General features: G+C 54.3%; 2 protein-coding genes across 3 annotated transcripts in view; both read right to left on the reverse strand.

Moving 5' to 3' along the window:
• Positions 1-163: 163 nt before the first annotated feature.
• Positions 164-9,261, reverse strand: ANKRD2 (ankyrin repeat domain 2). The gene is made up of 9 exons (XM_045784955.2): positions 8,954-9,261; positions 5,771-5,872; positions 4,596-4,754; positions 4,381-4,488; positions 2,880-2,978; positions 2,453-2,551; positions 1,493-1,591; positions 1,289-1,387; positions 164-488 (listed from the first exon to the last, which is right to left on the reverse strand). The coding sequence occupies exons 1-9, from the start codon at positions 9,026-9,028 to the stop codon at positions 315-317; spliced, it is 1,014 nt and encodes a 337-aa protein (XP_045640911.2). The 5' UTR covers positions 9,029-9,261; the 3' UTR covers positions 164-314.
• Positions 9,262-10,622: 1,361 nt separating this feature from the next.
• Positions 10,623-15,338, reverse strand: part of UBTD1 (ubiquitin domain containing 1) — a 52,638-nt gene continuing 47,922 nt past the window's right edge. For both annotated transcript variants that reach the window (XM_087862840.1, XM_045784956.2), the window contains 2 exons: positions 13,081-13,308; positions 10,623-11,732 (listed from right to left, as the gene is read on the reverse strand). In XM_087862840.1, coding sequence (XP_087718966.1) covers positions 11,347-11,732; positions 13,081-13,255 — 561 coding nt within the window. In that variant the 5' untranslated portion in view covers positions 13,256-13,308 and the 3' untranslated portion in view covers positions 10,623-11,346. The remainder of the gene's footprint in view (positions 11,733-13,080; positions 13,309-15,338) is intronic.

A 15,338-nucleotide genomic window follows, 5' to 3' on the forward strand; every position in this document is an offset into this window, starting at 1 on the left:
GGGAAGAGGGCTGGCAGGAAAGAAACAAGAAGACACCTCGGTAGGAAAAGCCACAGGGCTGGGACCGAAGGGCTCCAAGCTCCCCTCTTCCCTGAACCTACCCTTGCTCCGTTTTCCTTCATTCCTAAACATTTCAGACACAAATAGAAACAAACATCACCAATAGCAAAAACGACTTTTTTATTGCGGTAGCTTGTGGGCGTCCCGGATTGTATGCAGAGGAATGATGGGGTCCCCAGCCCTCGGGGCCGTTCTTATGACCCTCTGGCTGCACGCAGGGGACAGCCGGGTGCCCAGCTGGCCTGGCCGGGTGTTTACTGGGCTGGCACCAGCTGGGGGGGCTCCTGCCGACTCTCGGCAGGACCCTCCAGCCCGTTCTGCTCTGACCCTGGCTCCGGCTCTGATCCTGGCTCCGGCTCCCGGTGCTCCAGAGCCTGCCGGGTGTCAGCTTGCCACAGCTGCACCAGGTCCGTGGGGGTCTTTCCTGCCTGGGGGCACCAAGAGGAGATCTGGTCACTGTTCAGAAGTTTGTACCAGAAGGTTCCCTCATCTATATACCAGGGGTTCCAACCAGGAGCAACTGGCAACATCTAGAATGTTTGTGGTTGTCACAATCAGGGGAGTGGGAACTACTGACATTTGGTGGATAGAGGCCAGGGATGGTACTTAAACATCCTATAATGTACAGGACAGTTTCCTCACAACAAACAATTATCCAGCCCAAAATGTCAATAATATCCTGGTTGAGAAACCTCCACCCACCGCCTTCCCATATCTTCCTGACTTTCCCATTATCCCCTTACTCTTTCTTGAGTCAGGGGGACCCTCCCATTCTCCTCTCTTTCATGATTGCTCAGGGCCCCAAAGAAGAGCTTGGACTAGGGCACGTAGGACCCTGAGGGAACTCTAGGCCCACACAGCGTGCTAGGGGTGGTCATGCCAACCAAGGCTTAGGTTCCTTCCAGCTGTGTTCCTCCATGATTTTGGCCTTCCCTGGGCCTGGACATGAGGACCCTCTTTGATCTATTTGGGGGCCTTTGGGAAGTCCTCTTACTGTCTTTTCTGGCCGTTTCTCTGTACTTGCACTCTGGACAGAGATAAGCATAGCGAGAGCTGGGAAGGTGGGTGGGCCCCAAATTCCCAGGGGTCCCAGAGAGCCCCTCCACTGTGAGTGTGCTCTGAGGGCAGGCTGAGGCTCGCTTACTTCTGTATTTCCTCTGAGTGCCTAGCACAGAGCCTGGGTGAGTGGTGCACACTAATTACTGAATCAGGGAAGCAGCGAACTTACTAGGTTCTTGGTCATCATGTCAGCCCCGTGCAGGAGCAGCAGTTTGATGATTTTGTAGCGGTTGAGCCTCACGGCGTCGTGCAGGGCACTGTCCCCTTCCTAGAGCCAATGTGACACTCAGTATGGCCCACGGGGACATGTGGGAGCCCTCAGGTTTCCTGCACCCCCAGATGTGGCTGAGCAGAAGGGAAGCGGGACACTCACTCTGTCTTTGGCATTGATGTCCAGGCCCAGGGAAAGAAAGTGCTGCACAATCTCCACACGCCCCGTCCGGACTGCCACATGCAGGGGGGTACTCAGCAGCTGCGTGGGAAGGAAGCAGGAACTGCTGGCGGAAGGGGCCTGGACTGTGGTGCCTCTGGGAGGGAGGCTGTCCTAACTCCAGCCTAATCCCTTCCCCAAGTCCTAGTGCCAAGGCCTGAGCCCTGCAAGGACTGGGAATGCTTCCATTTCCACTATCCTGTCCAGTGGTCTACCGCTGGAGCATTAGATGCCTCGTCTTCTGGGAGGCCTTCTGTGGTTCCCCTCTCCTCCAGCTGTGAGCAGCTATTCACTCCTCTGCCCTTCTTTTAATAGTTATAACAGACGCCATTTACTGAGACGTAACTCTGTGGCAGGCATGGCAAAAGCTTATAAAACATCAGCCTTATGCTGAAAACATAATTTACATACATTTCCCCATCTAATTATATAAGAATTCTGTAAGACATGTGACAGGTAAACCACAAAGGCGCAGAGGCTGTCACTAGTTCAAGGTTACACACAAAGGAATGAATGAATAGAAAAATGGTGGATGAATAAACAAGCAAACAGATGAATAAATGAATGGATGGATGGATGGATGGATGGATGGATGGATGGACAGGTAGATAAAGGATGATGAAGAATGACATGGATGAACAAATCCCGCATCATTTGGGTGATCCCAAAGCCCTCTAAGTAGTGAATTTCTTCTCTTCCCCTTTCCTCTGTCCTTCCTGCTCCCATCCCCAGATGGTGGCCCCCAAGGACCTATAGGTGATGGCAAAGACCCCTCCTTGGGCTCTGCAACCCCTCTAGAAACCAGACCAGCTCACCATCTTCCTGCTTCCTGGGCTTTTCTGTTCTCTGCCCCTTGCCCTCCCTCCCCTGCCACCCTAATACCTGTGAACATTATTGCCTCACCTTGTCCCTAATGTTGGTGTCTGCTCCTCGGCTTTGCAGGAGTTTTACCACCTCCAAGTGGCCCCCGCGGCAGGCCCAATGCATGGCTGTGCAGTCCAGCTAGAAGGGAAAGATGGGGCTGTAGGGGAGAAAGTGCCCTGGGGAAAGGACCCCAGCCAAGGGGGCAGGAGGAATTGAGGGAAAGGGGACAGGGAACGGGCAGGGGCACGCCTGTGTCTGGGCAATGGACCGAGCAGAGCAGGAGAACCCTCAGGTCCAAGCCACGTTTACGAAGGATGGCCCCAGGCCATACAACCCACTGGAGGTGGGGCCTGGCCCCAGAGGAAGCCTGTTTGTCTCCCAGGTTGGCACAGGTCTGTAGGGAGAGGGGGTCCACTGGTGCTGGGCCCACCTCCTACCTCCCACCCAGTAGGTGTCTCTTGCTCACCCGATCCTGGAAGTCCACAGTGGCCCCACGCTCCAGAAGCTTCTCCAGGATCTCCATGTGACCTTCCAGGGAAGCTCGATGAAGTGCTGTCCGGCGGAACTGTCCCCAGAGAGACTATCAGGGCCTGATCTCTGGCCTCAGGCTGAGACCAGGCCTTACCCCATTTCAGTTCTAACCCCTGTGCTGGGTCCCCATAGCTTCCATGTTCTGGCAGCAACTTCATGTTCTATCCAGACCAGCCTTGGAGCCCTCTTATGCCCTGGGAACTCTGACCTTATTACTGTCCCCCACCCCCAAGCACCTCAAGCTAGGCCTTGACATGGGCCATTCCCTCTGCTGGGAATGCCCGTTTTGCCCTCACTTCCTATGAGCGCTTGATGAATTCTTGCTCCTCCTTCAAGAGGCAGGGCAGCTCACGTGCCATTATCTTGAAACCTCTAGGCCAGAGCTGCCCCCAGGGGACCCAGAGAACCTTTCACAGTGAGAGGATGGAAGGCAGGCCAAATCTTACTAGACTCTGTTTCCTCTGAGTGCCTAGCCCAGGGCCATGACGGATTCAAGGAAGGAATGAACTTTAGCATTTTGCTTTGGTCTCTTGAAACACTTAGGCCATGAGGTCAAGATCTGGTTATGTGCCAGTCTCCCTCTACTCTCCACTCTGGTCTTTCCTTTTTCGTACTCTCAGCACATGGCACAGTGCTCAGAGGCGGGAGGTGTTTGGATATACCAAGAGGATTGAGACTCCCGAGTCTCAGGAATGGAAAGGCCATGTAGTCTAAGCCCACAGTGATGCAGGCTGAAGAGGGTGACCATTAAATTGCTTAATCCCGGGAGATGAGTGTGAAAGAGTGCTCTGCTAACATGAAAGAGGCACTTTCAGGGGAAACAGGAAAGTATGAAGGGTGATGGTTGCACAGCATGGTAAATACAATTAATGCCACTGAACCGTACACTTAAAATGACTGAAGTTGCGTATTTCCTGTTATATGTATTTTCCCACAATACAATAAGTTTCAAAAGGAAGTGTATTATTATACAATGCAACACAAAACAGTATCATATCCTAGCATGTGCTTTATAGTTTTTTCCTTCATTCAGTAAATACTAATCGAGGCATTAATATTCCGTTTGATCCCTGTGACATGCTCTGAGGGAAGCAGGCCATTTTACAGAGGAAGAAACTGAGGTGCGGAGCTAGCCAAAGGTCACACAGCTAGGGAGTGATAGAGATGGGATTTGAGCCCCAAATTCTTGGTTTGGCAGTTCCAGTCCTTTTTCTTCCCTAGAAGACCACATGACATTTGTTATGTGGAGGTAGTTCAAGTTGAAAAGGGCCTAAGGACTTAGATAAATTCCTGCGCAGGCAAGGGGGCATCCCAAATCTTCTGAGCCCCCCCACCAAAGGACACCCAATGTCTGTTCTCAAACAGGCTCACAAGTGGGCGGAGTGGGAGTGGCAACTCTGAAAGGGAGGCAGGGGCAGGTGCGGGCAGAACATCACCTGATCACAGGTGTCCGGGGAACCCCCATCGGCCAGGAACTTCTCAATGACCTTCATTTTCCCCTCCACTGCCGCTTTCAGGAATGTCTCCTCTTCCACAGGGCCAGTCTGGAAGGCAGGAATCCAGTCATGATGGGCTGCCCTGCAGTGACCAGAGGCCCTCGTGGGCTCCCCCCGCCCCCTGCCAACACAGGGGTCCTCCCCAAGATCCTTACGATCTCCTCGGGCTCTGGAGGTGGCTCCTGGGAGGCCGCCAGTGCTTCCCGCTTCTTCTGCTTGCGTTTTTTCCTAAGCTCGATGAGGTTCTGGATCCCACCCACATCGATGATCTCCCGCCGAAGATCTAGGGATGTCTTGCGCACACGCTCTTGGCCCTGCATAGAGGTGGCTTGTCAAACGCCGTGCTGGGGCCTTGGGGCCCCTGAGCTGAGCTGGGGGAGGAGGATAGGGAGAACTTCTCAGGAGAGACAGAATCCAGGTCTAGCTCTCCTGCCCAGGACTAGGAGAAGCAGATGAGACCGGGACACAGATGGCTCCGATCAGGGGACAAGGGGAGACTTGAGGGGACTGCATGGAAGCTGCCAGCTTTGAGCCTTCATGTAGGTGAAAGGTAGGAGGAGGGAATCTCAGAGGTAACCCTTAGCCCAGGCCCTCAGAATGGAATCTGAATCCTCAGCTTTCCATGTAATTTCATTTGTGTGTGTGAGAGATCCTAAAAGGAATACAGAAACAGGGGTGCCTGGGTGGCTCAGTCCGTGAAGCGTCTGCCTTCAGCTCAGGTCATGATCTCGGGGTCCTGGGATTGAGCCCTGAATCAGGCTCCCTGCTCAGTGGGGAGTCTGCTTCTCCCTCTCCCTCTGCCCCTCCCTCCGCTCGTGCTCTCTCTCTCTAAAATAAATAAATTTTTAAAACATGTAATACAGAAACATAAAAGGTATGAAGAGAAAGCCCTTCTCTCCCAGAGGTTGCTTCTATTACAGCTTGGGTGATGCCCTTCAGGCAAGCGTCCCGTGGGATCATCCTCCACAGCAGTGCTGTGGAAACTCTGGTTTCCTCTTAGCCGCACGGAGGTCTCGCCTGTCAGCACGCGCAACCTGCCCCTTAACACGGGCGTGGCTTTCTGCTGTATTGCTACCCCATCAGCTGGGGCTTCCAAAATGAGTCAGTCCCCTGGGAACTTGTACACATGCAGATTCCAGATTCTGACTCAGCAGGTCTGGGGGTGGGGCCGAGATTCTGCATTGCTAGAATGTTCCGGGGTGGCGGGGGTGGGGGGTGGGGGGGTCGGGGGAGTGCTGAGATACTGGTTCAAATACCTCACTAGGGGGAGCAAAGCCATAACTGCCTGTCCTGTGCCCTGAGCCGGAGGTTGGGTTCTCCTCACACTTACCTTCACCTTCTGTAAGGCGGGACTCTGAGCCCCATGGTGCTTCTCATCCTCCAACACCAGCATGTCCATGGGCAGCTTCTGCTGGGCGGTTCCTCGGAGTTTCTGGTGAGCCAAGGAGAGGACGTGCTCCACGACCTGCCCACAGCACCCAGGGAGGCAGGTAGCCCCTCCCCAACCCACTCCAAGGAAACTCCAAGCACCTCCTACTGTGTGACCTCGGAGTCCTTCTGAGCCCCACTCCTGACTGGTCCTGGAGAGCCCCAGGCCAGAGCCAAGCTCCGCATAGTTCCCTAACTCAGCCCTACCCCCACCTCAGCTCAAACACCTGTCCGCTGACGGGCGTGTGTCCTCAGCAAGACAAATTTAAGGGCTACTGGAATGAGTTTTCATGAAATTAAATATATTCACTTTAAAAGCACCGAGATGGTGGTGATGGTGATGGTGATTTCTTTGTTGCCATTAAAAATTCAAATTGATGAAATGATTGTAGTAAGAGTTGATAGTTATTTTTTAAATAGATTTATGTGTCAATACAAAAATTTGACAATTCTCAGATACCAACTTTTTTTCTCAGATTTTACTGCTCCATGCAATCCTGGAGCTGGAAACGTGTTGTCAGGGAATCTGAGGGATGGGGCCACAGCTACCTGCCTTCCGTTTGAAGGGACTTGGCACTCCCTGTATTCTCCTTGTAATTATATGGGTGAAACGCCTTCCAAGTCTCCTCTCCATTGGTAGTTTTGACTGGCCTGGACTGCTTCTCATGGCTTCTTCCTCTGTTTTAAAGGAAGCCACTTTTTTTTCGAAGTGCTGGCACCCCATCTCTGTGTGCCAGGAACCTTCACCCCGGGTTGAGGGTGCAGAGTCCAGATGGCGGCTGGGGAGGAATGGCCACCCTTACAGAGCTCTCAGCTGCCTTTTGCCTTTCCCTCTGAGCTCTGGTGCTATACAGCTCCAGGGCTACTTTGAGGGCTGATTTCCCAGGTCTTCACTTGGCAGGTCCTGGTGCTCATGTTGGGCTTTCATGGTTTGAGGTATCCCCAGTGTTGGCCTCACCTGAAACACTGCATCTTCCAGGAACAAGGGATGACCTTGGGCTGCAGCTACTACCGCATGTGGGACCCTGGCTGGGTTACTCCTAGAGCACCCAGAGGGTGGGCTTGGGTCGTAATCATCTTGGTAACACTAGCACCTATGACAGGGCCTAGCATATAACAGGTGCTCAGTGAATGTTGGAGAATAAATGAATGGATGAGTGAATGGATCACGACAGGGGGGCTCAGCATCTCTGTCCACCCCTAAGTCCTCAGTGATGACCTGACCTAGTATGCTCCCACGACAGAGCCCCAGCCCGGAGCTTCCGGGCTCTCTTTGCCTCCCACAACAGGCTGGACAGAGGCTACCCTCTGAGAACCTTGCTGGGCTGGCACCTGCTGGGAACAGCTAGAGACTCTTGTGCTCACCCATGCCTTACCCAGACTGTCTAGTCCTTTGCTTCAGATTTGTCTTTGGGGGCTGACATACAATAAGTACTCAGTGTTTATTGCATTGGGTGCTAGTTGGTGAAACACAACAAAACAAACTCCCACCTTACTTTGCAGATCGTTGTACAGATTAAATGAAAGAATGCCTGTACAGTGCTTAGCACAGTGCCAGGCACGTAGGAGGCACTCGGTGGGAAGGCTGGCTCTCTGGGCACCCAGTGTCCCGACAGCCCCGCTGCTATATTTGTTGGGTGAATGAATGGATGAGGACTGCTCCGTGTCCCCTTGCTGAAGGCGTGTGTGTCCAGCGGCAGCACTCCAGCAGTGGCACAGCAGCATGACTCACCTACCTGGCCCCAGGGGAGAAGTGGCATTCCTGGAGATCCAGGAGTGCCCCAGCCTGGACTCAGTGGGTTCAGCCCAAGCTCTTCCCCCACAAACCTGCCCCCCCCCACTGCGTCTAGTCCTCATCTCTTCTGCTGGTCCTTCCCGCTTCCTCACCCCCATTCAGTCACCCTTTTTTTGAATGGAGCCTACCTCCAAACTGATTTATCTCCTCCCTCCCATTCCTGTTAGGGCCAGTCTTTCCCCTCCAGTGTGTCCTTCTCAGGCTGTCAGAGCTGCCTTCCTAAAATAGGTCAGATGGCACCACTCGCCCTCACTCAGCAACACTTAGTGGCTCCCCACTGCCCAAAGAATGTCTTTCCCATGGCCCTCGCTGGTTTGTGCCCAGCTCTAGCCCCTACCTACTATCAGACTTTCTCACAACAGTCCCACCATCACTCGCCCAAACTTTAGTGCCTGTCTTTTCCTTAGCCTGGAATTCCCTCCCTTCCTGATCTCTTCCCACCAGCCTTGAAGGCCCCACTCAAATGCTCTCCCATTCCCAAGAGTCCTTGAGCACCCACAGTCAGAGCAACTCACCTACCTTTTGTGCCCCTTCCCTGCTGACTTAACAGCTCTATTTCACCATTGCTTCACTCTGCCTGTTTCTCTGTGGATGCGCGCCTGACGGATGCTGGCTACAATGACTGTAGGGCTGGTAAGGAGGAGGTAGGGGCTGGCCCTACTGGCACTTGGCAGAGCCGACACTAAGTCAAATATTAGTTTAAATAGAATGAAGAGTAGACAAGCCTGCACCTTCCCCCCACACGTCTTTACTCCTGAGAAAATGCAACTGCCCAGAGCTGCATGCTCCAAAGACCTCCCCAGGTGTGGCTGGTAGTCCTGAGAAAACACATGCTTTCTTCCCCAGCACCCCTTCCTCGCTCTGCTCTCAGTCTTTATTCTTCTTCAGGGACCAAATGCTGGAGTTTCTCCCATCTCAGCCTGCCAGCCAGCAGCTGGGAGATCTCAGGGCCTCACACTCCCACATTCTCAGGCAGTACCCCAGCTGTCCTCTGCGCAGCCTGGCCCGCCTCGAGGTCCAGGTGGGTGGCAGGATCTCAGGAGCCCAGTCCGGGCTATATCCACTTGCCTATCCCACTGTGTCTCAGTTCTTGGGGGATGAAGCCTCAGTCTCCCACTGCCAGCAACCCCCTCCACCAGGAACACCCTGGAGCTGGAATGAAGCCATTGGGTCCCTGGGGACACCTGTCCTCCTTCCCACTACAGATGTGGCAGCCAGGCTCTTACCTCCCTTGGCAGTAGAGTTGGATCTCCTTAGAATCCCCTTGGGTCCCCACACTCGTGCCCATACCTCATTCTCTTCTTCCTGCGCCAGCCGCTCCTCGATAAGCGCCGTGGCCCTCTGCACCGCCTCAGAGCCCTCCATGGTGCCGTCTATAGCCAGCCTCTGCAGACCACAGGGCCTCGGGGGCTTTATAAGCCAGGACACCCACCCCCACCCCGCCAGACGCCTTTGCCATGAGCTCACCGGCCCAATTCTCCACCTGCCTCCCCCACCTGTCACCTTCACCCCAGGCAGCCCCAGGGAGCTGGGGGAAGCAGGGACAGTTTGTCCCCCCACCTCCTGGCCTATCAGAGCTGAAGGGCCCAGCGCCCCCAGAACAGGGCTGCAGGAAGGAGCCTGCCTAGCCTCCGTCCTGAGTGCTTGGGTCCAGCTGGGCCTTAGCCAAGGCGGCTGGGCCGCGCAAAGGACCCACTGGCGGCCCCTAACCCTGTTGACAGTGCCACCTGCTGGACGCCTGGAAACTGCCCAACCAGTGCCAATGAGGGGAACTGAAAGCCAACTGTGGGGACCCAATAGAGGCCTGTGTCTCCAGCTGTCCTGTGAACAGGCCCTGCTTGCTCTGCAGTGGGGCAGACTCTGCTGGGTCTGGGCTGGAGTGTCAAGGTGGTGGGCAGGATTAAGAGCAGGTGCCTCCCTCTTTGCCCACAGCTCGTGCAGGCCTTTGCCTCTCCAGGGTCCCACAGCGCCCCCTAGTGAGGCGTTGCTGTATGTGGCTGCATGTCCATTAACCTCGGACAAACCTTGACCATCTGTCTGTCTCACGAGGCTCTGCAAAATTTAAAAGATCTTGCTTCAAGAAGGGTGTCAGGAAGCCACCTTAATAGGGCCAGAGTGCAGTGCCAACTGAGCCCGGGTGGCGACCAGCTCTTGATCATCCTTTCCTCCTGGTTTCCTCGTCAGGCCACCCTGACCAGGGTCTGGCTATGCTCGCTGAGAAGGAAAACACTCTCAATGGAGAAGTTGCAGAGCTGAACTTGCTCAGCTCCCCACCTGGAACGGTGGGCGCGAGCCCTGGGTCGTCATGACTCAGGTTTAACCTACCAGTGAGCACAGACGCCACAGCTCTGCCATTCCTAACGCTCGTGTGGCTGGCCCTTAGCTAACGCACTTTATCGGAGGACCCCTCGGACGATAGGCACCCCTTCCCCGAAGGAAGGCCAGGCACTGGCTCCTTTTTCTCTCTGGTTCCCTTGCTGGTAAGCCGACACGTGCTCGCAATCTAAATCTGTCCGAGATTTTGCTTTCACATCCCGGAGGGCGCAGCGCAGCCTCTCCAGGATTTGGGCGCATACCTCAGTCCTGAGGGCCCTGCTCAGGTGCTGGAGCGCCGGCAAGCACCCTCCCGCCACAGGAGCAGACCAACAGATTACTCACGCCCCCTTCCTGAGATGCTGCCTCTGCCTTCAAAGCACGTTCACATCTGTTATCCCATTTAATCCTCCCAGCAACTGAGGGAAGAGACAGGGCAAGCGGCATCGTCTCCACAGTAAGGATAAGCAAAGCAGGCTCAGAGGTTAAGTGTTTTTCCTGAGGACCCATGAGAACACAGGGCCTGGAACACGAGGAGTTCGAGGCTCTTTACTCTCTGCTTCGAGCTGCTCCCACAACTAGAACTGGCTCTGGGGCTCCACGGAGCCGCCGGGGAGCCCAAAGTCAAAGCTAGGCAAGAGAGAAAGAAGGAGCAAAAGGCTTTATTGATAAATATGCAGATATGTCTGTACACAGGGACCTGTGGTGGGCCATGACCAGGCTGCAGACCCCCCACCGCTTGGGTTACAGCCGGGAGATGGCCCTGTGCAGACCCCTGCCACAACAGCACAGCCGTCCAGCCACCCGCCCGCTCCATCTCTGCCAATTGTGCTGGGGGGCAGGGAGAGGCAGAGGCCGGCCTCGGGCTCCCTGCCCCTGGGGCTCACGAGCCATCCCCTCCCCTCCAGGGGACTGGCACTGGGCCCAGGGCAGAGTCAGGGAGTGGGGGCAGGGAAGGGGACAGCAGCTGCTTCAGACCCTGAGCAGAAAACCGGAGTGAGCACAGCCGGCGGCACCAGATGACAGATCTGGGCTCCAGGGGCCTCCGGGCTGGCCCTCTGTGGCTCGAACCTGCTGCGGGAGAGAGGCAGGGTGGAATGCCCCCGTTTGCCTTTTCTCTGACAAGGTTGGCAAAGCCTGTGTGTGGCAGCACTGCTTCCTGGGTGCGGGGCACTGGTGGCCCCCCGGGGCCCCTGGGAGGCAGGGTCCCTTCACGGCTTGCCCAGCAGCCACATGGCAGGAGGCGCCCCTGAAGAAAGTAACAGCACTCAGAGGCAGCAGCAGGGTGGGGGGACCTAGTGCTCAGCCGGGAGACCTCTTAGCCCCGCAGAGGACTCCGTGGCTTCCCTTCCCAGGGGTCCGCGGGATCCTCAGTCCTGGGGCGGCGGGGGCTGGTTGATGATGACCTGGATGACAAAATCTTTCTGGATCTTGGTTTCCTGGAGTCGCGTGCGGTCTGTGAGAAGCTTCCCGGAGAAGAACCACCGCTGCCAGGATGGCTCGATGCCTTCCTGGGTGTGCAGTTGCCTCTTCAGCTGCCCCACCGTGTCGGGCAGGCTGGCGCTGAGCCTCACGTCCTTGCCCGTGGAGAGGCGCACCTTCAGGGGGAACTCACGGCGCACACCGGGCGTGGGCTCAGGCGGCTCCAGGCTCTCCTCCTCGGTGTGCTCCAGCAGCAGGTTCACGGGCGGCGACAGGCAGTAGATGGGCAGCTGGTAGCGATTGCCCAGCTCATCATAGCATTCACAGAGGGTGCCTGGGTGAAAAGCGGGGCGGTCAGCATCTGTTTGGGGACCCCCACAGTTTCTCTGTTGAAGCCCTGACCCCCGATGTCACTGTAATTTGGAGGCAGGGGCCCATACGAGAGTCATTAAGGTTAAATGAGGTCATCTGGGTGGGGCCCCAATCCAACAGGACTGGTGTCTAAGAAGAGACATTGGGGCATGCTCTCCCAGTATGTATGTGAGGACACAGCAAGCAGGTGGCCGTCTACAAGCCAAGAAGAGAGCCCTCACCAGAAACCAAATCAGCTCGCACCTAGGTCTTGGGCTTCCCAGCCTCCCGAACTATGAGAAAGAAATTTCTATTGTGTAATAAGCTACCCAGGCTGTGGTATTTTGTCAGAGCAGCCTAAGCGAACCAATGCACCTGTTATGGCCACCCCACAGTCCCCGAACCCACCCTACAGTCAGGTTTCTCTGTGACAGACAGCTGGGAGGAGTTCAAGGTAGAATCAGGAAGATGCGGGCCGGTACTCAGCTCCAGCAGGTACTAGCTTGTTCAACGCTGGCTAACTACGTAACTTTCCATTTGCTCACTCAACAACTCTTTCCTGAGCATATGCACTGGGTGCTGGGGTTACAAGGGTGAATGAGAAAGCTCAGGCCCTACTCTTCATGGCTTATATACCCTGGTGGGCCTCAGTTTCCTTCCCGTACTATGTGTTGCACACAGTAATAGATTTATTGTATCTTGAGCACCTACTAAGTTCCAGGACTGGACTAAAGTCTGTTCTGCATATCTTGCTGAGTCCTAACAATAATCCTATGAGGAGGGTATCCCACTTTACAGTTGTAGGTTCCTGAGACTTTAAAATCGAGAAGCTCCTTGCTCAGGGGTATACTACCAAAATAGAGACATTTGTTAAAACCCAAGTCTGTGACTCTAGAGTTCCACTGTCCCCCTCTACTTTACATGGCCCCACGAGGCTGTTATGAGCTTAAATGAGATACTACAGGAGAAGCTTCTAGCTCAGTGCCTACCACATAATAACACCCAACAGAAGGTTAGTACCTCAGATGTTCTGTGATCCCAAAGTACCCTGAGCAACTCCAGCTTGCTCTCATCACACTGCTTTGAGGTTGGTTGGTGCCTTTCTATCCCTTCATTAGACAAGCGGGGACGGTGTCTCATTTTCGTTTGTGTCCCCACTCCTGGTCCATGCTCGGTAAGGGTTGTGTGAATCAACAAGCAAATGGGCACCCTGGCCACCTAGCAACTTGGATAAAAACGCCCAGTGCGAGGCCGGCCTGCGGCTCCCTTCCACCGGAAGCAGCCCGAGGGCCCCCACAGCAGGGGCATAAAGCCCGGCCCTGCCCGCTCACCATGAGGCAGGGTGATGCTGGCGCCGTCCAGGATGGCCTGCGCCAGCTCATGGTCGTTGGCCTCAGCTGCATAGGCGGCGGCCTTGAGGGCGTCCCAGATCTCCTTGCGGCCCTCGAAGGCGGGTGCTGTGTCCCAGAACTCGTCCCGTTTGCTCCGCAGCTGCCCGTCAGTCATGGGGTAGTCACTCTTCCACTTCAGCCGCTCCTTCTTCAGGGGCTCGTTGCGTCCTGGGCGGGACGGGAGGGACAGGCTGAGTGCCTCTGAGCCAGGCTGCGGCCTGCTCTCTCTCCCTCCCTCCCCTGCCAGCACCCTCCCACCCCTCCCCCTCCCTAGCCTCGGCTCCCAAGTACTCGCAGTACTCGCAGTACTCGCAGTACTCAGGTCTCAGGGCTTCTCTCCCCCGCAGCGTCAGGGAAGAGTCTGGAAACTGCACACACCCCACCTGGGGACGTAAACTATTGTCAGCAGAGCACACATCGCCTCCTTCTTTGATTATAAAGGAGTACATGCTCAGTCTTCCTCACAACCTGGCAACGATGTCAACGTGTGAGAATAACGGCGGCCGTTTATGGGGCAGGGCGGGCGCTTGACACCCACTGTTCATCTGGTCCACGAAACCCAGCAGATGGGCCAACTGAGACCAGGAGAGCCATCGTTTGCCTGAGGCCACACGAGCACCTGCTTCAGAGAAGCCGTCCTGAGCGCTAGGGCCGTCCTCTCACTGCTGTCTGCGCCGCTGCGGAAGAAACGGCGCCAGAATTCCACACCTCAACCATTTCCTTTCCCCCATTTCTCGCAGTACAGTTGAGCTCATATTATCTTTTTGAAAGACTTCTGTATTTGAGAGTGCGCGCGCGTGCGTGAGCAGGGCTGGGAGGCTGGGGGCCGGAGAGGGAGAGAGAGCCGCAGGCAGACTCCCCGCTGAGCACAAAGCCCAAAGCCGGGCTGCACCTCACCACCCTGACAGCACGACCTGAGCCGAAATCAAGCGTTTTTCACAGATGATGGGACAGGCAGAGAGGTCAAATGACTTGCCTGAGGTCACACAGTAGGTGACAGTGAGGATTCCACCTCAGGTCAGACTGAATCCACAAACGGCCCTCCTGCTGGGCGGCAGAAAACTCTCAAAGTCAGACATTCAATTTAAAGCGCTCCTGAGTTAGCAGAAAGAAATGCAAATCCTCTTTGTGGAAAAACAACTTTAAACTAGGCCTCAAAGAATTCCCAGGATAAAGTTCCAAGGAAAATAAGTGATAAGGTCATAGTTTTTTTGTTTTTTTAGTCACAACATACAAGGAAACAAGGCAATAGGAGCCAGGGCCTGGGAAAACAGCAGACGGAAGAATCAGACTGACAAAGATTTCAGATATGGGATTTATCAGACACAGATTATGAAATACCAAGTTTAAGAAATAAGTGAGTCTTAACAATATGAACAGGGAAAAAGACATTATAGAGAACGACCAAACAGAAACTAAAAGAACCATACAGGACTTCTAGAAATGGAAAATACAATAATCGAAACTTAAAGGGTCCAACATTTTAAATCAGAATTTCCAGGAGGCTACAACAGGAAGAACGGGGATGAAATAATATTCGAAGAGATCATAAAAATGTCCATTTTCTAAATTGTCCGATAAATTTAATGCAATTCCACTAAGATTCCTAACTGGGAAGCTTCCCCCGCCCCCCACCTCCGAGAACTTGAGAAGCTGATTCTAAAGCTTATATAGAACAACAAAGCCACCCCTAGAGCAGAATGAGGTAGGAGAACCTGCACTACCATTACCTACACGAATTATAAAGCTATAGTGAGTACTGGAACAGGGACAGACAAACGGGTCGATGGGACAGAACGGAGAACCCAGACACAGACCCAGCATAGACGGAAATGTGATTAAAAAGAGCAGGAACATTGCAGATGGTGTGTAAGATGGATGTGAAATAACTATATATATATAAATATATATATTTGGTTCCTGATACACACCTCCTAAAACCCTTATGATTTCCTGAGTGATAGGAATAGCTGATACGGAGCTCCTAAATCCCTTGGAATTTCCTGAGTGATACAAGTGTCTTTTGTTCTAATGAAGGGGCTCTTGGTGAGCTCTATGATAAGCTTGGAACTTTCAGCCCTGTCCCCCATTCTCTGGTGAGGGGAGAGGGGCTGTAAATTGAGTTCATAACTGGTCATACCTATGTGATGAAGCCTCCACAAAAATCCCAAAGTATGGGGTTTGGAGAGCTTCCAGGT

This window comes from Ursus americanus, chromosome 6 (assembly GCF_024610735.1).
Source record: "Ursus americanus isolate L20-20 chromosome 6, mUrsAme1.1.p, whole genome shotgun sequence".
In the NCBI taxonomy this organism is placed as follows: Eukaryota; Metazoa; Chordata; class Mammalia; order Carnivora; family Ursidae; genus Ursus; species Ursus americanus.